Below are 24,712 nucleotides of genomic sequence, written 5' to 3' on the forward strand. Positions count from 1 at the left end.
AATTTGCCATCTTAATGAAAAATTAGTGCAGGGAGAGTCAATTTACTTGGTACGAGTACTCTTAAGTAATGTCCTTTTTCATTAGTGGTTGTTCCTTGTTGTATTATCAAGTGTGTCCATACAGGAAAACCTGAATATGTGGATGTTTTCCACCAAATTTTTAGGAAGACTATGGATTTTATAAATGCTGAAAACTTGATAGAAATGGTTCAAATCACAAATTATATACATTTTTATTATTTATTATCACATGTGGTTGCATTGTCTGGTAAAATGTATTCTATCTCACCTTAAAATTCATTTTTATTATTCATAATGAAGAATTATACAAAATCCTAACTTTCAATGCCTCGATCGAGCAGCATCAAAGCTTCATAAATTTATATATCGAGTTTTCAAAAGACAATTCTCATGTATGTTGTCCTAAAAAAGTTCCAAAAAGACATTAGAGAAAAATCGACACAGGAATGTGGAGAATGAAAGGCAATCATCACCATAACTCAACTCTAAAAATCTTCATTATTTTTTAATAAAATTAAATTCACATAAAATTGAAAGCACATTAAGTCCTACTGAGTAACACCCATAAGGAATTGATATTGCACTGATTATGAAGATTCATCGATCGAATAAAAAATTGTGAAAAGTCATATTATATAATAGAAATATTTTTTATCTGGTTTGTTATGCTTCCTGATATTTTTAACCGTGTGACGGTGCCCTTGTTTTTTGATTACAGTCGGGACACAAACTTGGTCAATCTTGGAGCTGCAGAAACAAAACTGCTGTACACCCTGCACTGGATTATTTTGGATGCTGCTGAAGAATGTGCTGATGCTGATTATGAAAAAGGAATCATTCACTCTTCACCCTTCTATTACCTGTTTTCAATACCTTCAATATCAGTAAGTAATAAAAGCCAAATTGGTACTTGGGTGTTCGTCATTTAATTTAATCGCCTCAAATGGGTAGAGCTAGGTATTCATTATACTCATTCATGCTCTTATAGATAGGACATAGGAGGGAGAAAAAACTGTGAAGGCAGAGCTAGCAGCCCACATAGATGATGAAAATAGGTGGCCCTCATGATTCGTGGCAATCGGTGGGCATAATTCAACATCAGCTGGGCTGACTGCTATTTTACATAGAATAGAATGAATTAGAATATATTGAAGTACTCTATCAAGCTCCCAATTCACTAGCAGATGGCTAAATTAAAGATGAAAGTATGATAGGTAAAGACAATCAGGGTCTGCAGATATTAAGAAGCGAACTCGAGATAGCCATGGCAGACCTGAGAAACAACAAGGCACCAGAAGTTGACAAAATAAATGAAGAAATAATCAAAACACTCGGGGTTAAAGCAGAGGATGCCCTCTGTGGAATAATCAAAGATAGCTGCAACAGCTTAAAGATACCAGAAGACTTCGAGAAAAGTATGATAGCAATACCAAAGAAACCAACCAAAAACCGATAAATGCAAAAAACACAGAACATGGAGCCTAGTACTCTAGCATCAAAAATCCTTACTCGGGTAATTAGTCGAAGAATAGAAGGAAGGATAGAAGGAAACCTCACAAAAAACTAATCATATTCAGGAAAAACTGAGGAGCAAGAGAGGAAAATTTCAGCTTGAGAGTTCTGGCCAAACAAATGAGACACGTAAATAAGCCATTATATGTGGCATTCGTGGACTTAGAGAAGGCCTTCGGCAATGTCGAATGGAAGAAGATGTTCAAGATACTGGAAGCACTTGGATTGGACTATAATGGCAGAAGAACTATCCATAACCTCTACAAGAATCAGGTTACAGTAATGCAAATAAAATTGGAAGAAAAATGGAAGCCAAAATAAATAAAGGAGTAAGACGAGGATGCAACCTATCCCCAGCAATATGCAATGTATACCTAGAAGAGTAGTACAAGCAAAAATGGAAACCCATTTGATCGCCTATTCACCACCGCTATTGGAGTAGTAGTAGTATTTAAGGGAGGCGACGATAGCTGAGGTCATTTGCGCCATAGGGGATGGACAGGAAAGGATGAAGGGTGGAGAGAAACCCAGCGTCGGCATTAGCCTACTCTTAACAAAAGGCACCAAGGGGTCTGCAGCTTAACGTCCCATCCTACGGACAGCGCACTCACTCAAAGTGCCCTCCACAAAGCACCTCATGTAGGGATCGAGATACCTCTAAAAATTATTCAACACCGCCGGGATTTGAACCTGGGCCCTCTGGGTGGGAAGCCAGTAAGTTAGCCCCTGCACCATTGCGATCCCACCTAGAATAGGCAATAAAAGAAACACAAGAATTGGGTATCAAAGGAGTCAAGGTAAATGGAGAAGAAATCAACATGCTCCAGTTTGCTGATGACATCGCAGTAATGGCGGAAACGTGAGAGGACCTGCAAGCAACTCCAAGTGCTATGGACCAAGTACTGGGGAATATGATATGAACATCAACATGAAGAAAACTAAAATCCTTGTGTGTGGAAGAGAGAAGCTGAATGCAGGTATCACAATTCGAGAGGTGAAACTAGAGCAAGTGGAATACTTCATCTGACTGTGTAATAGCATAAGATGGGATGGAAGAAGTTCAACTGACATCAAGCAAAGAATAGCCCAAGCTAAGAACGCATTCATGAAGAAGAGGCATTACTATGTTAAAAGGACCTAAGGCAGGAAGCAAGGAAGTAATTCATCAAGACTTTTGTGTGGAGCATGGCACTCTATGGTTCCGAGACTTGGAACATTGGAAAAGTGGACCAAAGAAGAATAGAAGCTTTTGAAACCTGGTGCTGGAGTGCTGAAGATTAAATGGACAGACAAAGTAAAGAACAAGAAAGTATATTGTAGATCAGAAGAGGATAGGACCGTATGGAGAACTCTACGGCAAAGAAGAAATAGATGAATTGGACCCACATTGAGGTGCAATGGATTAGTTAGGAATATAATAGAAGGAAAAATAGAAGGGAAGATTCCACAAGGAAGACCAAGAGACATGTGCATAGGACAAATTAAGAAGGACGTAAAACAGAGAAGGTATCAGAGATTGAGGGTATTGACATTAAATGGAGTAGAATGGAGGGCGAAAGTAAACCAATCCGAGGATTGAAATACTGATGATTAAACATTTTAAAAACTTTTTTATTTTATTATTTACATTTTTTCAGATCCATAATGTATGCATATTTTTTAAGGAAAATGTACAAAATTGTTAATCTGGAATGTGATATATGATGTTTTATTTTTAGGATCCCATATTTTAAAAGGATATTAAAAATGTTATGGAATGCTTAAGTTAAGAATGTTGGTTTTAAATTCTATTTCTTGAAATAACTAACCAATATCATTGTAATATTATTTTCCAGCTCTTTATTTACTTATTTGCTCCAATTTGTCATCATCTGAAAGAGTCAGACTTTCAAACCTTCCGCCTCGAAAATGGACTCAAAATTTGGCAGGCACTTTGGGATTACCGTCACCCTGACACACCTTGCTTCACTGCTCACTGCAAGCCTAAGCCCAGAGCACTTTGGGATAGAATGTCTAATAGTCCCCAACCCCAGTTTGGAGATGTGTTTCTTGGTGGGGCTGGACGTAAGTATGGTCTATGCATTTTTGAAATTTTTTAAAACCTTGAGCCACTATGAGCTCAAAACTTTTGCTTTTACTTATTTTAACAGCCATAGCATGTTCATTTAATATGCATTTTCCAACAGACCATTAGCAATATTTAGTTTATTTTCAATAAAATACCTCATAAAAGAGTAAGACCGGGATTTTTCTTTAATCTCTCAAGATCAGGTAAATCTACGTTTTATGTCAAAGTTTTACTATAACTCTGTTAACTCTATATTGAAAAAATGAAGGCTTTTTTAAGTGAAAATAGGATTTTATGGGTTAAAATCCATGCACAAACTTTAAGTTTCAAAAATTAAATGTGCATTAATAGTTTCTGGTATGGTAATGAATATCAAAGTGTAGGAGATCAAGTGGATAGCCAGGGGGATTAAAGGGTCATTGCTCTTCTCCTTGAATCCTCAATGTTTGTGCAAAATTTGATGACTCTTGTAAATGCCTGGGATAGTTTAAAAAAATGCATTCTTTTTAAAAGGATTCATAATATCAGTTCTGATTTATATTTTACCCTTATCACTTGCAACTATAAAATATTTCTGTGCCATAATTTTCCAGTTGTATTGTCTACAGTGGAAACTGTTCAACATGAAATGTACAGGACTAACTCACAAGTTTTGTGTTAATCAAATTTCTTGCTGAATAAATTTTATGCTTACATTTTTCTGCCACTTTGAGTTGCTTATTAAGGAAATTTTTATCATCTTGTACTTTAGCAAATATGTATATATTTGCAATATCAAATACACAATACTGTGGAGTGCCAATTCATTATCAATGGTAATTGTGGGGAAGTCATGTAGGCAATTAAACATTATAGTTTAGTGGATATTACCAAATGATCATTTAAATCAGATGGCAGCTCCACATCTAAATCCATAAGTTTTGTCATGTGTATAAACTTCTGTTCCAGTTCAAACTTGCTTCTCTGACCCAATTTTTAATATTAAATGATTTTTATAATGACTGACAAAGTTGAATTAGGCTCTCCAAGCTTATTACAGTTGTCAGTTATGGTTCTATCACTGGTGATACCACTTGCAAGAATTGCTTTGACTTTTAGGACAATGTTGTTTTGTTAATGCACTTTATTTACTACTAATGACAAGAAATAAGTTTATTTCAAATGAAATAAAAGGAAAAAATATGGTTTGAAAAATTGGCGTTATTTGTTTTCTTATAAATAAGTAATATTTTGGAAAAAGGTGGACTTCTTTCAAAATCACAGACTTGTATAAACTTACATTTTATTCAATTTCCTGAATTTCTACATTGTCTACATTACCTTGTATAATGGAGAGTACTGCAGGGGTTTAATGAATTTATTTTCAAGATTTGCAGAGTTATTTTGAAAAAATTACAATTTTACTATTAGTCAAGTAGGTAATACTATGAATGCTGCCCCAAAATTTATTTGTGCAGACCACTTTGCATTGTGCACCTGCCCATGTGATAAACCCAATATGGGTAAGATCCCAGTGAGCTTGCAGACTGCCAGAACTATCCAGGTAGCCGAGAAAAAAAGTATACCTATGTATTTATTGAGCTCTGTACAGTAATACAAACATACAAACTCTTTCAATTTGGTTTTTTGTTGGAAATATTATTTTTTTTTTCATTTGAGGAAATTTTATCTTTTTAATTGAAGGTAAGGCGACAAGTGACGATGGTGGTCTTGGTCTTGGAGAGAGTCCACCTTGCCAGTCTGGTGGAAATGGGACTGGTAACATAATTGATGCCATCTTCATCCCGAGGCCTGATGGAGCCAAGCAGCAGTTGGAAGATGAGGTGACTAATCATTCAGAGCTTCATTTATACTTTTAGAGTCATGAAAGTATTTATGCCCATTTCTGAAGCTTAAACATAACGACATGTGCAGCATCTTTTCACTTCACACACTTTTGAATTTATTACTTTAATTTATGGCACATACTGATACGTATATTTCAGTTAACAAGCACATTTGAATATTAAAATAACATTCATTACCAATTCTCCAATTGTAGACTTTCACTTAACATTCCATTCAATCAAACCCCTTACCACAGTCTAAACAAACCATCTTCTTTCTTGTGACTCCTACTGGTCATACGAAACTCTGATTCAAGTATAGTGCCTTCAGTACTATCGTTGGATTTATTTTCAAGATATAATTGTCATGTTTTGGAGTATTAACATTCTCCACATTTTTGACACAAAATATATGGAACCAAAACTAGGTAAGAAATTGAATACTAAATATTCATTTCACTTTATGTTTTTAGGGCCAATGTAAAGGCAAACAATTGAAATGGCTGGTAAGGCTGAAAATGTATGTAGTATTGCAACTAAATGATTGAACCAATATTTCTCTACGAGTGCAACCTATTTTAGCAATTTGATATAAATTGCCTTTTTTGATTAATGCATGATTTAGTTACTGTGGTGTGTGTGGGAATGAATTTCAGTTCACACACTTCAGTTTGTGCATGGTTCACACCATGAGTTCCTCAATAAGATATGAGTTTATTGGCACGTCTAATTAGAGTTATTTAATTTTTGTACTAATTTGTTTTTATTATTTGATACCACATCACTGTGTCTTCACTATGATTACATTATAAAACACCACTTTTGACATGCATATCATCTGTATAACTTTTAAAATTCAAGTTCCTGTTTCTTTAAAGAAAATGACCATTGCATATTGTTTACGCCAAGATAGGAATGGGTTCTTGATGTAGACGTGATGTGTGTCATGTATTTTTATGTCAGAAGTGAAAAATATAAAAATAAATATCACTTTGGCTACTCTTAATGTAGTTTTAGAACCAAATATGATTAATATTCAAATTGTAATAAAATTAAAAATGCGTACCTGTGTATTAAGAAATTTTTCAGCTGCTGATTCACTACTCCCCGTAAGTCATGGGAGGAATAATATAGTCATCACCCGTGAATAGAATTTATGGTAACTACTGGCTGTAAGCCTAGTTGATTCCATTTAAACTGTGAATTTAAGGATATATATGATAAAATTAAATTACTTATAATAGGATGAAGACTTATGACATCAAACCATGTACAATTTCATAATTAAAGAAACCTAATTTGGGGAAAAAATTAAAAATGGCCACAAATTTTCTTGGTTTAAAAATTCAGCAGGAAGAAATATATTACTTCATGAATGTGTATTATTATCAAGACCACCTACCTGTGATCTGTTTTTTTACTAGGTGGTAGATGCGTTTACTTCATCAATGTATTTTCTAATTATGTTAGATACAGCAGTGATTTACTTGGAGTGCATTTTGACTCTCATTTCAGTAGGGTAGTCACTGAGTTGAGGAAATCAGTAATTTCTTTTTTTTTAAATGGGAAAAAGCTGAAAAAGTTTTTTTGAATGTTGGGAATATGATATGAAATTTGGAAATCCTCAATGAAAATGATGATTCTTGTAGTTGTGAGACCGAGTCATGTTTAGCATAGACCATCATGCATACCGGCCCTGGCATAAATCAAAACAGTAGTTAAACCAACTTTGGTGATACCATTGGCGTGCGCAGTTATGAGGAATGATTTTCTGGAAATAAGAAATCATATGACAAATATTCTGGAGAAAAATTGGAATTAGAAATCAAGAGAATTACTGGCCATCATCTTCAAGTATATTTAAGTGTTTGCTCATGAGATTGTTATTCTGTTTGTGTGTCACCAATCCCTAGCATTTAGAGTTGTCAATGGCTATATCTGCTGTAGCACTTGATGTAATAGAAGTATATGTATGCTCACTTAAGGGCCACATCATGATAACTTGTGTTGATGATAGAGTCAGGACAGTAACAAGCACTTCAACTTATATTCAGTTAAATTCAGATTGCACCCCTGCAGTAGAATACATTTAAATTAAGATAATGAGATTAGTTGTGAACAAACATTTTAAATGACTAGAGATTTTACATAATGTATTATAAAGTGAATCACAAAAATATATATATTTTGGTATACAGGGTCCATACAATAAGTATCGTGACTGGTTCGCTGTAGCCTCAACGGAGTGGTGGATGGGGGTCCGACCATTCGGCTCGGTAGAGGGGTCTCCTACCACTACGGGGCACTTTAGTTCAGTTGCCTCCAGGCATGCATTGAGACAGAAGGTGAATTTTTGTGACGTGTGATTGTTTGTGGTGTCGTTGTGCCAGCATGGAGCTCACCATAGAGCAATGCTATGCTGTGAAGTTTTGCGTTAAACTCAGGAAATCCACATCGGAGGCCCTTGAACTCATTAAACAGGCTTATGGGAATGATGCCTTAAGCCACACAAGAGTTTTTGAGTGGCACAAAATGTTTAAGCAAGGCCGGGAGCATCACGTCGGAGGCCCGATGCGATGCTCCCGGTCGGGAGGCCCGACAACTGCTCAAACCGATGCTCAGGTGGCCAAAGTGAAAAAGTTTTGGAATCTGACAGGCGTTTAACCATCGCCCTTATCAGTGAGGAGACCAGCCTTTCAGTCGGGACCATCCACACCCTTGTAACAGAGGATCTTACGATGAGGAAAGTGTGCGTGAAGCTAGTGCCGAAAGTCATGAGCGAGGAACAAAAACTGTCGCAGGTGGAAATTTTGCAAGAAATTTTGGACTGCATCCAGGAAGATGAAGATTTTCTCGACAATGTTATTACCTCAAAGGATGGCTCAAAAGGAGCTCAATGGATATCGGTTAGACACCATTAAGGCGGCTCAAGCGGTGACGACAAAGGCTCTCCACAGTATTCCAGAAACCAACTTCCAGTGGGCTTTTGACGAGTGGCAGACGACCTGGACTAAGTGTATCAATGCAGGAATGTATTTTGAAGATTATTAAGTAATTGTAATGATAACTGCAAAAGATTTTGATTTTTGGAACCAGTCCCAATACTTATTGTATGGACCCTGTATGATAAGAAAAGTTTCATTTTTAGCATATCCACTGCTATTTTGCATAATTTCACAAGTTTAAAAAAATCATGACCCTTTTCTAAGAAAAGAATTCAAATATCTAATATAGTGATTCTGTAAAGTTAAATTTTATATGAGAATTGAAGCTGAAAGATCAGTTTTTAGGGAGACAATTCATATTATGAAAATACAAACTTCTTGATATCCAAGAAAAAAAATAACTTGAATTGTAGTGATATCCAATGCCTCATGCTTCTTTTAATTCTGCAGATGGATCAGATAAGTAATTATTCAGCATGTGAATAGCAACTGTAATATTCCCATGTCTGCCTGTATGTATATTTGTAGTTATTAATTATGTAGGTATTAATGATAAATAAATTGCCACTACAAATAAAATAGTAAATCCTCATTATTTTTATTCTGCTTAACTTGAAATATTGTATATAAGTTAAAGTAACAAATAGTCATCAACTAATTACACAATATTTTAGAAATTTTACAGTTCATAATATTCTGAGGATATTGACATGAAGTTAATTTTTGGGTGGAACTTCAAAATTTACTTAAGGCTTCTTGCAATCATTAAATCTCCTTATCAATGATATCTTGCGTCACAGATTCAGTTACCTATTTACTAGAGAGTAGCTAATTGAAATAAAAAACCCTGGTACTTTGTGGTTTCTGGGACACCATAGCATGACTACATTTTCATTCTCTTATATATAATGAAATTTAATTATTCCAACATGTATTTTATGATGCATCTGAGGTTGGGGAGTGCATTCAAAAATGTATTGCAATCAAGTTAAGTAAAGACTAATCAAAACCCTTGACTTTATGCTTATTAAATCAAACATGAGTTGTGAATACAGTTGATTTAATGTTTGTCCAGTGAAATTTGAATCTCATCTTGCTATTTAATAGCAAATGTTTTTGCCTAATCAAGCTGCAGCATGTTACATGTATTTTGATAGTAAATGCCTTTCATGGAGGAATCAAAGTGGCAAAACTGACATTTTTTACTTTATTTTCCCATGTAAAAAATGTTAAATGAATACTTGATTGCATGGGTGGCTTTGGGATGAATCTGAGATAATTAAATTGTAAACAACATTCATTTTCCTGATTGATTTTATCTAACCTCAAAATGCTTTCCCATCTGCCCCTTGAAGGCATCCTATGTCCCTCCCCTAACCCTAGGGGATGTGATAATAAGTCCAAATATAACAGCTAGCACATTGAACTGCCATGAATTCACATACAAAGATGTTTTTTCCGTGTTTCTATGGAAATGTTCGAGTTCTAAAAGCGTTTGATTTTTAACTCACCTACTGATCCGTTCCTCAGTTGCCATGCTTTTTAAGGGATCATAAATCGAAAGAAAAGAGGGGAGTGCACTAAAAGTTCCAAATATATTATGAATGGTTTATGGGTAAAAAATATGTTTTGGGGTAAAGGACCATGTCTGAGCCATGGAATGAGGACCATGACTGAGAATTTCACTATAAGCATTTTATCTATTATAATCCACGTGACAAAAATTAGCAACATCCTGTGACTGTTCTAATAATATTAATAGAATATTTTGGATATCATTTCTTTCTAAGTAGAATCAAAAGAATGAGGTTTTACACTATAAATCATATTATTATAATTTGTTTAAACATTTCTGAGCTAAGTACTTAAAATAATATGATTAGCTGACTAAAAATTATATAAAAACATAAAATGTTACCCGATGAACAAACACTGCTTTTTTACATCATAGTAATGAAAATTTTAACTTGATGAAATATTATCATAGAAAATAATGTACATATATTGTAGGCAGAATATTGGTAGTTGTATGTAAGATTTTGGAGTCATTTAATTTTAGTTCTCTAAAGCTGTTTTTACATTTTATTTGTATCTTTCTGATGAGTTTAATAATTTCCATTGTTAAACTGTGAGAAATAGGTTTTACTTTAAACTTGAGGCTCAAAATATTTGGAAGAAATTTTTAGCAGAATACTTGCATAAAATTAAGGTTTTCCATGTAAAATTTTATTTTCATGCAATGCCAAGGCATGTGAAACACCTCTAGCATGTTTAAGCAGGACCTGTACTGTTTGATTTGCCAAAATAAAATTATATCAGTAATGAACATTCATCATTAGTCTGGAAATCATTGGAGCTTTTTCAGGATACTCTTAAATATACTTGAGCATAGTTAGATCCGTCACACGTTTTTAAAATGCCACATTTTTGTTAGTTTTAATTGTTTCCATTTGTTGTGTATTTAGTGTTGATTTTTTTCATTTAATTTTAGAGTAATTGGTTGTCATCACCCAAAGAAACAGCATTCCCTGAAACTATACCAGAGGAAAGCTCTAGCACTGAAGAAGAGCATGTGGTATGTAGCGAAACTTGATACAAAATTCAATCCTTGACAAACATGATATTTTCAAAACATTGGTAGCTTATTCTGACTTAAAATTTTCTCCCAGGTAATTTTCCGTTTGCCATCACTTCCAGAATCAGATGGTCTGAAGGAGTCGTCCATATTTACAGTATGTTAAGTATATACTCTGGTATTTTACTTTGAGAAAATGCCCTTCTATGCTATACATACATATACAATTTTAAATAATACCAATGTATAATATGAAATATTGTTCTGGGTTAATTCTGGTAATAATTAATTCATCTGTTACCTGTGTTAATGCCTCTATGATGTGGTCAAAAGTTTATATCATATTGATAAAAACACTGGTACTAAACATTAGAGAAAAATATTATTTTACAGGCAGATTCCAGTATTTTTCAGTTACCCTTGAATCGTTACACTTCAAAAACAACTTTAACTATTGAACAGGTGACAGCTATTTCTGGATCAGACACGAAGCAGCAACGGATAAAGCCTCAGCCACCACCTAAAACTAAAGAGTAAGTTGATCTATTTTCATCTAAATGTCAAATTTTCATTTAAAAACTCATGGCTTAAGTTCTCTTTAATATATAGTTCTCTATAAAAAATGCCTCTATGAACTTGTCAGTAGCTCCCTTCATGTTTGCCAAAAGTCTTAAATTTGTTGCAGAGTGCAAAGATGTTCGAGGTATGTCCAATAAATATGCGGGCTGAGGCCACAAAAACTTTATTTTGCAAAATTTAGTCTAAATCGATTTTGTCCTCTTCAAAGTACTCTCCATTCATTGCTATGCACTTATTCCGTCTTCTTTTCCACTGTTTAAAGCACCCTTGGAAGTCCTCGGCAGTTAGGCTTTTTAGTTTTCTCGTTGTTTCTTGATTCATTGTGTCCACATCTTCCCAGTGATGTCTCCTTATCACATTTTTGCATTTTGGAAATAGGAAAAAGTCGCGGGGGGCGAGATCTGGTGAATAAGGAGGATGATCAAGGATGGTGATTGAATTTTTTGCCAGAATCTGGTAAACAATCAATGCTGAATGTGCAGGTGCATTGCCATGGTGAAGGATCCATCCATAAAGTTCGGTTAAAATAGTGTGCTCTGTTGATTTTCCTGGATTCAGCTCATCAGTTATCATTCAGACAGTTTTTTGACAATCAGTAAGGACAAGGGACTGCACACGATAAATGTTGTCGTCCACACAGATGGTTGAAGGTCATCTCATTCTTGCATAATCAAGTGTCTTGTTGGCCATCTTTAAAATGCTTGATCTACTTGAAAACAGATGTTTTCTTCAGAGCATCAATGTGAACGGCTGTCAATATTTCAGCAATTTCTGGATAACTTATACTGCGCTTCATCAAAAAACTTGATGTTGATTCGTTGCTCCGTGATTTCGTCAAGTTCCATTTTCGACAACCAGTAAAAACAAGGACAACAGAAACTAACATGATTGGCACCAGATGCACAGCTTGGCAATCCACCAAGCACAAATGGCTTATTGGGCCTCAGGCAACTAGCGCTGCTAGTGGGCGGGACTGTAGTCAGTATCACGGCCACCAGGTTGCACCAGTTCGCGTATTTATTGGATAGACCTCATATGTGCCATGCTTTTTCTTTAGTTTCTGTCGTCATCCAGCATATTTGATAATCTCATGAGCTGTTAAGGTTCACTTCTGAGTGAAACAGTTTAGCCTGTTTATTTATCATTGGACTAGAAATTGATAATATATGTCAATATTCAAGAGTGCCTTACTCTTGATAAATTTTTTTGTTATTTAATTCTGAATTATCACTTTTGAATCGTAAAACTTAAAAAAAATTCACGGGATTAAATAAAATTCAGTGAATGAAAAATAAACATCAGTTATATCAATTTTTTGATAAAGCATTAATGTTTTTGTGACCAGGTTGCCTCCTGAGAAAGAGACAATCCAAACAAAAGCAGAAATTGTGACCAAACCTGGGGGAGGACAGTGTAGTAAGAGTGCTATAGATTTATGTGCTGCCACATTCCTTGATGTTGCTGTTCTACGCTGCCTTTTTGTTGCCCAATGGCAAGAAGAAGGTATTTATTGGGCTCTCCAGTTCTTCTATCACAGGCAAGTGCACATGCTGGTTTCTTTTGAAATGCACATTTTTATCATTTAGACATCAAATTTATAAATAATGAGTGTGACAAATTATGAGTTATTCGAAATAGCTTACAAGTAAGAGAAAAGTTTTTGATTGACGCAGAAAAACATTTACCCTTTGTCCTTATCTCTTGTAGAGGTATGAAGCATTACTACACTTTAAAGCCCCACAAATAATACACCAAGTGCCGTGGCAGTCAGATGGTGCCTAGAACTTTGTTAGTAGTCTGAACAAGAATAAAGTCAACTGTAATCAACACTTGTAAATTTTTAAATGCTAACAAGTGCGAAAAATCAAAAGAATTATTTACAGTTTAAATTCTGAATTACATTTTTTAAAGACATTTTAGGCAGGATCTTATTCAGTGCTTATATCTATTGGCAAACTCCCTTTTGCTTTTTTAGTTGGAAATTAACTTTTTTTCCCTTATATCCAGTTTCAATGTATATTATACAAAAGTCCCATGTATTTGCCCCACCCTTCCTCAATAAATGTTACCTTTCATCAGAATCAACTTTTACCTCCTTGTTTGAATTCTTTGGGATAATGATGGTTAAGTGGCTAATTCACTGTCTTCCCTCCCAGAGGACCCAGGTTTGAATCCTGGAGGCAGCAGATTTTTTCAGTTTTATCCCAATCCCTACTTGTGGTACTTTGTAGAGAGTACTTTAAGTGAGTATGCCACCCGTTAGATAGGACTACTAACTGCTGGCTTCAAAGGCTGATTTCTGTCTTTCATTAAGAGAAGACTATTGCCAATGCTGGGTTTCTCTGTTCCCTTCCTGCTTTCCCATCCATCCCTAATGTTGCAAATTACCTCAGTTGTTAGTCCCCTTCCCTAGAAACTACTGTGTGTCACTAACTTCTAATCCTTCCTTTACCATGCCAAGCACCTCTTCATTTTCATTTCCATGTCATCCATTTTAATGTGTCCATTCTTCACCAATTCAAATGATCTGAAATGCTTTCACTGTTCACACTTTCTCTTTCCTTAATTTCAATTAGTAATGAAACCATACAGCACTCTACCACATGTCAAAGTTTTCATTAATATTTTGTTTAATTAGCTACTTATTTAAGGACATTTAGTGGTTTAATTACATTGAATAAAGAAATTGTAGAAGAATCACAATACAGCATCTGTTTACACAATACATATTCACATGAATATAGGTAATCACTTACTTTGTAACTTTGTTATATTTAAAATACTCCTATTGTCAGCATCCAGTCAATATTTTTGTTTTGTGGGTCACATTTATGAATATCACATGAAATTGTTTTTAACATGTCATTTTACATTTACTGGCTTCGAATTTTGAAAAATATTATTGCTATGGTTTCAAGGTTGCGGGAGATAAACGATGAGACTTTCATGCAACAACAGCCTAAAAGAAGAAGCAACTCATTACCAATTCCAAAAATTGAAGTTTCAATTTATCAAAGTCCTGAGCTGAAGAAACGAGAGTCAAAAGATTTCATGGAAGTTCCAGAAGTCAAAGATGTTTCATTCCTTACAGGTTAGTAATAAAATGCCATAGAGTATTTTGATTTGCTAAGTTTTACTGCATAAGTAATAGTTAAAATTTCCAGCAAAGTAAGATTTGTTTGTGCCTCATTGTTTGATTGATTTTTTATCTGTGACCATACGGTTGTATGGGACCCTTCATTTCAGGACAATCCTAATTTTACTACTTTGAAAACTATTGGAATAAGCCAGAACTAGGTTATTCCATGTTAGTGTATCAGAACCAGAAATTTTTGCCATTATAAATAATAGAAATAATAATTCTGTATGGTTAATGGAACCAAAGCATATATTATGGTGTTTAAACCCGGTGTTAGCTATAGTGAACCCATTTCTCCTGTATAACCCTATTGTTTTCACTCTATGGTCATTCCTTGTCCCTAAACCATTTTTCCCTACAGTACTTCCATCTCTCCCTTCATTTAATGCTCCATTCCAATTCCCTGATACAGTCCCTCTCATCTCACCTCACACAGCCCAAAGATGTACATATCCTGTCTCCATCTCCTGATTTACATATTCAAACTTCCCTGACCTCGTGGTGGTCCAGCTAACCCCAAGCTCCCATTTTAGCAGTAGTAGTTCTCTTTTGTCTTCTTTTCTGTTGCTGTTGGTTTGGCTCTGCATGAATTTCATGTAATAATGATCACAGGCCTTGCCTCCTCTTCTGACAGGCAACACACTCTCCTCTTTGGGCTGAGTCCCTTAGTTATGGAGACTCATAACTGCATTTGTGTCCATCATAATGTTGTGGAATAGTTCATTTGGGTTTAATTTGTCCCATCACCTTCCTTAATATAGTTTTTGACATGATATCTTTCAAATCATTGGCATACTGGGATTAGATGAATTTGCAGTCACAAGCTTTACTTATCTTGACCTAAAATGTAAACTAAAATTATAGCTGAAGCAAATAATGTGCAGATGATTGCAGAAAAAATCATTGCAGATGAAGGAAATTAGGGAATGTTGTAAAAGGATTTAGAGAAATAGTTTTGCACCTGCAAAGACTTAGCTGGTTTTAATTTTGTACCAAGATCAGATATAATACTCTGGGAGTGCATTTTGCTGTTATCCAGACTTTGCGAGCATGAATACCAGTTGCAAAGTGCTAATCATTATTTTTAATTTATTTCAACTTCAGAATATTTAGTTCAACATTTAACAAGTGTATTTATGGGCTGCAAAATGTCAATGACTCTTACACAATGTATCTGTATTTTAAAACTAATCTTCTCCTACTAATTCATCAGTTGTATAAGTGATACACCTAATGATGTGCATGCTTTAATAATTGTTATTTTGATTCAATTGGTTAATGTTTATATGGAAAAAATAATAAAAAATTGACAACTATTTATAACTTTTCTGAAATGCCTAAAATTTCATGGTGACAGTAAAATGATCAGCATTTTTACTGATATAGAGATAAAAATAAAAATGTTGTGAATACCTGACTATGATGTAATGTCAGGGTTTAGTCTCAAATTAAGCATCACCTTTTAACAGAATCTCCTTATCATGGCCATAAACATTCAGATGAGCAAGGTAGTCATTCCAGGAGGTCAAGTGAAAAAGTGAAGAAAAGGATGAAGATGGCTGACCTTAAAGCATTTGTTGAAACTAAGTTGCTGTCAAAATCAGAAAAAACTTTGGAGAAAATTGGCCGTGAGGAATCAAAAACTAATTCTCTTTTTGATCAGGTAATGACCCATGTATTTGTATTGTGTTTAAATGTCAATCCAGTTATAGACATTACAATTTTGTTAGTTAATTATTAATCGCTTTCAATATCAATAAATGTAGATGATCATCACACCTATGCGTTCATAATTAAAACTCTTCAAAAGGAGGAAGAAAGTTGAATTAAAATAGAAATTCTGGAGAATGTTTCCATTGTGGTCAAATCAAATTACTTTCTAAATAAATGGACTCTTAATTTTTATTGCCATTTGTCAAGACTCCAGTATTTTGTCAATTATGCTGAGTTTACTCATGTGTAAAATACAGTGCAAGAAAAACTTGTACATAATTTTCTTATTGACAAAAATAGCAACAAATGCTTCAACATCATTTCAGAGTGTACAAATTATTTGCCCTGACCAGGATTTTTCTCTGAAGCCTGGGATTTTCCCTGACCAGGAAGGCCAGGGCAAATGATTTTCTCTCTCTGAAATTGTTGCATTGAAATTAGCATTTTTATTGCCAGGATGGTTTTTAAAATTTAGCCGTTATTTTTTCTTAGAATGTTTTTTTGCAATGACAGAAAAATGGACCAGTTTGAGAGAATTTTATAGATATAGAACATAAAATATCTGTATTCAAATTGATGAATTTTATTTATTTTCCAGGTTGGAGGAAGAATTTTTTTATAAATGTATTCAAAATTATTATCAAATTTATTTCAGGAGTGTCATCATAGTTTAGATACAGGAGATGAGCATCTTTCCAGACCCTGCTCAGCTCTTGCGAAAATATTTGAGCCAAAATCTGACCAAAATGAAAGGGTGAAACCACCAAGCAACTTAGTCAAAGGCAAGAGCATGCCAAGTTTAAGGTAGGAAAAATATCTTGCTTGGGCACTTGGCCTAGTCATTCATAGATGCCTCTTTTATATGAATTAAACTAATGTTGCCACCTTTTCACTAGGATTGACATGAACACCTCACATTATTTGTCCTGTTAGAGTATATCAGGCTCTTGATTTTTGAAAGTAAATAACTTTCAATGGTGTATATTTTTAACATAACATATCATATGACAAAAATTATTTCTCTTGCATAGTTATAGGGTTTCATAGTGTGCACAAGCATACCCTTTAGAGTGACTCTATGTCATAGATGGACAACTAAATCTATCTTGAGAGTCTGTTTCATCTTTGTAATTCAAGCTAAACACCTCAGGAAAAGGTCCCTCCTATGTAATAAATACTTGCATAAGGAAAAGAAAAATTTGGATTCGATGAATTAATTCTGAGTATATAAGAACTGGTCAATGGATTTTAATAAAATTACTGGGTATTTTGTATGTGAGTAAATAAGTCGTCAAATATTTAGAGGAATAAATTATATGGGCAATAACTGTCATAATAGCTGTCAAATACAAGACAAAATGAAATCCTATTAATATTCAGAGTGCAGATGAGTTTTCAATTAAGTCATGTACCTTTTGTTTACAAGTCAATTCTACAATTAATCCGGTGAAAGGTATTAATTTTGTAGATTTTTAAGAATATGTGGATATTTTAAACTCGCGAAAAGAGATCCTTGAAATATGATTGATGGACAGTATATAGCATTCTATTCGTTTGCTTTTGAAGGAAAACATCCATGATATTATTTCTCATCCTTACAATTCCGATGGTCCTGATAAAATATTTTTAAAAAAATTATATTTACCTGCTGAAATAATAATTATCACCTAATTGAAATAGCACAAGGGTCCATTGCACTTTTGTAATCACCAAAGCAGTGGTTCTTACTGAATTACTGCAGCCTACACCCATTAAGTTCCTAGAAAAAATGAATGCCCTGCCCCAACACTATGAAATTGTCATTTCTTCTTGCTTATGTAAATGCTAAAAAAATGTATTGAAGGGCAGGGGAAATGGGAGGAAATATGAAATAAACCATCATTTAAAGTTCTCACCGGAAAAATTAGGTATGAGGATTTGAAAGATAATTATTATTTGGCCTTAGATATCTACTGGTATGCCTTACTCTATTACAATGGATGCCTTTTATGGTAGCCACGTAAAGAGGATTGTAAAATATTTATTCTCCATCCTTCCAGTTGTGAGAAAATTGTAGAAGCATGTACAGATTTCAAGACTGCATTTATTTAATATATCTAGGTAGAACAGAACCTATACACCTATGATGTTGTTCTATTATAGGATGTCTCAAGGCATAAAATTAGTGAATAACTCAAAATAATCACAATTTAATCTCATACATAACTTGGAGAAAAGATAATGAAATAACATAGTTTGTATAAAAGTAATTTATGTCTCTATTCTGAGTGAATGAAGATAAGAAGGTTCTGTGCCTGTCAATCAGTTAACCTTAAACGTTAATTAGTAAACTTGTTTCAAAATTATTTGTTCAACCTCAATATTTAACCCCATTGCTTAAAGAAATATTTGAGAGGGTGGTCTAAAAGAAAAAGATTGTTTGGTTTATTTTCAGAAGTTATTTTGCCTTATAATATCTTAACAAATAATGTCAGTTTATATGCTCAAACCTCCTTTCTTGTAAACAGCTATTCTGAAAGTCATTGTGTGAGATTTTAGTATATTGACACAACTCAATTTATGTGCAAAACTGGAATATATTTACATACATATCACAAATTTACTTACTTACTGTTGTCAGAATTGCCAGTGAAACAAGATTAAAAGATACCTCCTGGTGGGAACCTAATCTTACCAAGTGTTCAAATAGTCGGAAAAGAAAGAAATACTTGGTTGTTCCACATATATTTTATTAACACTGTTAACAGGTGTTAATAAAATATATGTGGAACAACCAAGTATTTCTTTCTTTTCCGATATGAATCGCTTCCACAAAGTGACGCCTCAGACAATTTTATTGTTCAAATAGTGTTTGTATGCCTCTACTACAAATACATCTGTTAAAATGATTGCATTTTGTAGGAAAGAGATCTATGTCATTAAGTCTTCCTTTTCTCCTCATCTTTTCCCTTGGGTTATATTGCACCTGTTTTTAGAAGAATAACTTTTCTCTACCTTCATGATAACAACACTGACAACAATTTTAATCTGTATTAAAGATACTCTTTCTGACTAGATCTGAAAATCCTTGTCCATTCTCAAGGCAAGTATATATCCCAAGATGTGGGTGAAAGGCATTATTAATATTTTAGTCCTAAGTAGTTTTGTATGCAAGTATGTCATTTGAGTATTTCACGTGGGATCTCCTATTTTCTCTCATATTATTTCCCTGACAAATTCATTAAACCTATCTGCCAATCCACCTAGCTCTCTATTGTATAATGGAAAAAAGTAATCACCTGGGAGAATCCTGGCCTTTGAGATACTGTTTGGTGAGTCTTGGTTGCGTTATGTCAAATGTAGGGAAAATGGTGGATGACTATGCAGGATTTTTCTATTTTTGTTATTCATGATCCAAGAAACTCTTATTCACTGAGACTGTTTCTGCATGATAAAGACCACGTTAGATGGAAATAATCAGGCTTCAATAAAGTACAAAAATTGACAATGAATTTATAATACAAAAATGCTTGGGATCAAAAGTAAATGGAACAAACAAATTAATGCATCTAATCAAATATTAACTATTGCTAATAACAACAGAACAAATGTTTTCTGCATACCAGCACTGGAAAATTATTAGACACAACAAAAGAAAACTAATTTTTATTTTTTCATGCTTGAAAAGAGATAGGTATTTTTCATTACATCATTGTGATAATAAAATTACGTAATTTAACCATTATTCTCTACATCAGTTAGGGAAAAGTTCAAAAACTTTATTTTGTGCTAAAAATATAAGTATAAGACTTCATTTAAAAGACTTAGATACTGAGTCTAACTCTGAAATAGTGAACAGATTGACTGTCAGAATTGATGACAAACTTTGGCTCAATTTTTATTTGGAATTCACAAATAGTGATTGACATCAGGCTTAAATATTGAAGAGGATACAAAAGTTTCAAAGTGATAAAAAAGAAGGAATTTTTTACTTTACCAATTTTAAAACCTTAGATGTTAACCTTTTAATGTGCCATTACTGTGATTGAAATTAGTGATGTACCAAATTACCTATTAGTTTTCTCTTTCTGATTTTATGCCGCTAAATCTCTAAAAAGCAGCAGGAATGAATAATTATGAAATGCTGACAGTTATTCTGGAACAACAACATCATATCAAATGCCAGGTTTTATGAGAATTGGTGTCAGTGGCTTGCATTTCACTATTTTTCTGAATCAAATGGTGTTGTATGACCCCTATTTTGAAATTACTTGGTTCTTAATCCCCTAAGTGTACATATTTTGGTATCACAGCACAGAATAGTAATTTTAGTGCCCTTTTTTGGAATCACAGGCTCTATGATTACAAATTTTATGTACAGAATGCTCACAATGGCTACTTTTTTAATCCCCCATTGTGTTAAAACCCTGAGTTTTGCATATTTCATGTAGCATACAAATTCCATCATTTCAATTTGTTGAATTACTCCCATGAGACAACAAAAAATTAGACTATTCCATGCTTTTTTGTTTTTTGGAACTCGTAATTTACTTACCTTTTTATTAAGCACTAAATGAAATCAAGAATTAATTTTCATTTATATTTGTGGTTAATAGTTAAACCAAGGCTTGGCCTCATGGCTTGTTTTCTCATTGTAAGTCTCAGGAGTTGAGTGCCTGGAGAGGTATTTTTTGTTAGTAAAAGCAATCGTTTCAGACTGTTAGTTCATATTCAGGACCATTATCAGGATTGGTGGCCACCCTATAAAACACTTAACTAATATACTTAGACTTGTAGATATTTTTACAGATTATTATTTTTTAGAGTTTTCTAAAATATTGTTACATGTATAGGAATACAAACATTGTATAGGATGCACTGGAAATGTTTGCAATCCATGTTTAATGTTCATTATAATTTTGCATGATAGTGTAAAGTCTTACTCCTTAGTCATTTAGTCACCCTGCATTTGTTTTTCCTGCAGTGATTCATTCAAGTGACGTAAAGAGTAATCAGTTTTGTTGACCTTAACATAAGGAGTACCGAAAATGATAAGGTCATTAAAATTTCTTACTATTGTTATTGTCTTTTTAATTAACCACTGCACCTCCTTATTAAAATTTAAGAGCCCATCTTACTGAAATTATAATAAATTACTTCATTCCTACAAGTTATACGATATATTCATGTAATCGAGGCTGAAATTTCACTTAAGACCTAGCACACCATGACAATTTGTTTGTGCTGTCTTATCCCACACTAAAAATATTATCATAAATTTGTTAAAAGCATTGCTAAAGGATAAATTGAATGAAATCTAATTAGAAATTCTTGGATAAGTTCTGTCATATAGTTAAGTCAAAAATATTAAAAAAAGAAGTGGTGGTACTGCTTAAGCTATGGTCAGCACATAATTTAAACAATAAAGATTGCATTATCATGGTATCTTCAATTTTTCTTTTAAAAAGCTTTGAATATGATCAATTAGGTATTTTTATTCCACTTAGTTATATCTTCTTATATTCCAATTAACAGTTTATTATGATTTATAAATTAAAAGTGCCTTTGTCTTTTTCTGTGGTATTCTCTTGATTTAAATGAGCATGGGGGAGCTTGGTTTTCCCTAAAAAATTGAGTGTGCCCCTGATATAAATAATATTTGGATTCAAGGCAAATGGATCACCTGATATCATTCACTATTTTATACTTTTCCCTTATACCTACTATTTATGGCTTCTTTCTTAGGGTAATGTCTCTGTTGGGAAAATTAAGAAAAAGTCAGACATTTTTCAATTTCTTTGAAAACTGGAAAATACTTGTATAAGGGATAATGACATGTTTAAAAAAAATCTGGAATGTGATATGTCATTCAGGAATTTTCATTTGAGGATGTTCCGTGTGGGTTTGATGAGAGCATTCTGAGCTTTGCTTAGGCAGCAAGATGTGCAATCGATGGTATAAATAAAAATTGAACTAGACTGATTCATTTCACAACTCTTCTGGAAAAGTAAGTTCCCTTTGATATTTTCAAGATATAAGAAATATTTTTATCTCACATTAAACCATTCCTTCAGCTTGGAAGTAGAGAAATATCATTGGGATGGGTGAGTAAAATATGAGCCAAAAGAGCTGCCATAAATGCCAAGTGCTAAAAATAATGTTCATTAATGCCGAAAGTTAGGAATAAAATGGCAAAAAGTTACACCATGGGAATTTTATTTTAAAACAAAAATGGAAAATCTTATGTGAATGCAGTCATGAATTTTGTATGTAATTATAAATGAGGAATGTTATCCAGGTAGAGGAGATAACTGGCTGAATAAATGACACAGTTTCAGGTATGACATGGTGGAAATCTTTCATGATGAAAGAAGACGCTTTGCTTTTCCACGTAGAATTTTTTTTTATTACAACCTAGTTTTGTTACAGCATAACATCTTCAGATACCTGGAGATGTTATGCCGTAACTAAAATAGGTCGTAATATAAAAAAAATTCTATGTGGAAAAGCAAAGTGTCTCCTTTCATCATAGGTATACATAACGGTATACATTTTATTTTAAATTTAGAAGTGAGGTCTTGAATCATCAAAAAGCACCATCTCAGTCTTGATTAAAAAATTTCTTCTTCCTCTCAACTTATAATTGAGGTACCTAACCAAAACTTTTTTAGCTCTGAAACTCAGAGATTACTTTCTGATTGAGCATGGAGGATAATTTTTCATTCTCACAGCAATGTGAGTAATCACTTAGTGTGATGACAAATTTCATTAACATCCTGAATATCAAGAAAAGTACCGTATTTTCCCATCAATAATGGGTGCGTTGTCAATACAAAAATGTTCAGATGATGCACGTTATGTAATGAAAATTGAAAAAATTCAAACATTTACATACCTATGTACACAATAATTTAAAGAAGAGTCTCGTAAAAAATAAATTAGTCTGGAAGCATGTGTTTCTAATTGCATTCCATTTTATACATATGAACATATATATACAGATGCACGGCATCAATGCACCTTCAAGATAACTATGAAGCCCTGGGCGTGCGGTATCTATACAAATTCATGATAACTACAAAATTCTGGGTGTGCGTTATGAATGGGAAAATAAGGTAATTGGTAGGTCATGAAAATGATTGTTTTAGTAAAGCCATTATATTATAGGTCCACATTAATCTAGCTATTCCATTACTATTCCCTTAGCTGGTAATTGCTTCAATGTTTTAGATGTCATGTATGGATTTTCCCTAAAAGTGGTACCAGGCACTGTATTCACAACTTCTAGTTGCGCGGAGCTATATTTTTAGGGGCCCAAAATGTTTATTTTTAATAAAAGGTTTTAAGAGAAACAAGTGTGTTTGCTCATTTAAAATGGGAGATTACTGCTAGCATATTTTTATCATATACTCATTTATATTATTACTAACTCCATACTAAATTTACCTAACACTTTAAAATCTTTTTAATAGTAATTATTATTCATTGAAATCAAATGTAAATAAATTTAGCATCATTGTGTCTATCTCTTCATCTTTTAATTACTGTGCTTTCATTTAGCTTAAACTGCCTTTATAAATCATGAATTCAACTAAAACACTCCTAAAAATAAAACATATTGTTGCCCTGCAATGCTGTTTAAGCAAACTCTAACATTAAATTTTTTTAATGCTAGACTATTCGCCAGAATTACTTAAGATTAGTAAGCCTAGTGTGTAATTAGAAATAAAATAGACAAATAAATCAATTTTATTTAAATGAAGTTGGTATTTAGTAGTACTACCTAATTATTTGTATGAATGCATATTTGTGTGGTTTAATTCAGATCTCACTGACTTAAAAACAATGTTAAGCATCTTAATAATTTGCAGTGTAATATTGACAAGGTTAATTTCTTAAGGAGAAATTATAATAATTCTGTAAAACTTAATTTTCATAAGGGGTATTTTTCTTCTGTTCCCTTTGTGTGTAAGAGTATACTTTGTTTAACTGGATGTTTAGATTAGAGCATTTATTTAAAAAATAAATGTTGATCATAATTTTGATGCTAGATATGACTTAATGCACTTAATGCTCTTTTTTGACTGGTTACATGCAGTGAAATGCTGGTACAAGAAATACCAATGCAGCAGAAGTCCGACTGCTGGCAAAGACATAAAAGTACTCATTTTAATGTGTATTTGTATATCCAAATTCTAATCCTATTTTAAAATTTTATGGTCCCAAGTTTTCACATCTTTTAAATATAGTAATTGTGATACAATGCATGTAAGTTGGAAAGGTATATTAATGAGAAAATGAAATGTGTCTGTGTGAAGTAGGCAGACTAGGAAGTGTATCAGTTATGTTAGTTCT

The 24,712-nt window shown here is 33.4% G+C and overlaps 1 protein-coding gene across 6 annotated transcripts in view; it reads left to right on the forward strand.

Moving 5' to 3' along the window:
• Window positions 1-24,712, forward strand: part of unc80 (unc80, NALCN channel complex subunit) — a 136,408-nt gene that overhangs the window by 23,202 nt on the left and 88,494 nt on the right. For 5 of the 6 annotated variants that reach the window (XM_071588463.1, XM_071588466.1, XM_071588467.1 and 2 more), the window contains exons 1-3: window positions 14,449-14,617; window positions 16,135-16,328; window positions 17,034-17,182. In XM_071588463.1, coding sequence (XP_071444564.1) covers window positions 14,473-14,617; window positions 16,135-16,328; window positions 17,034-17,182 — 488 coding nt within the window. In that variant the 5' untranslated portion in view covers window positions 14,449-14,472. Of the gene's footprint in view, window positions 1-739; window positions 906-3,368; window positions 3,598-5,284; window positions 5,425-5,900; window positions 5,934-10,863; window positions 10,948-11,041; window positions 11,105-11,340; window positions 11,481-12,871; window positions 13,064-14,444; window positions 14,618-16,134; window positions 16,329-17,033; window positions 17,183-24,712 lie in introns of those variants that run through there. The other variant, XM_071588468.1, reaches the window with a different exon arrangement.

Source organism: Hetaerina americana, unplaced genomic scaffold, assembly GCF_022747635.1.
Source record: "Hetaerina americana unplaced genomic scaffold, ioHetAmer1.1.p SCAF_3, whole genome shotgun sequence".
Taxonomy (NCBI): domain Eukaryota; kingdom Metazoa; phylum Arthropoda; class Insecta; order Odonata; family Calopterygidae; genus Hetaerina; species Hetaerina americana.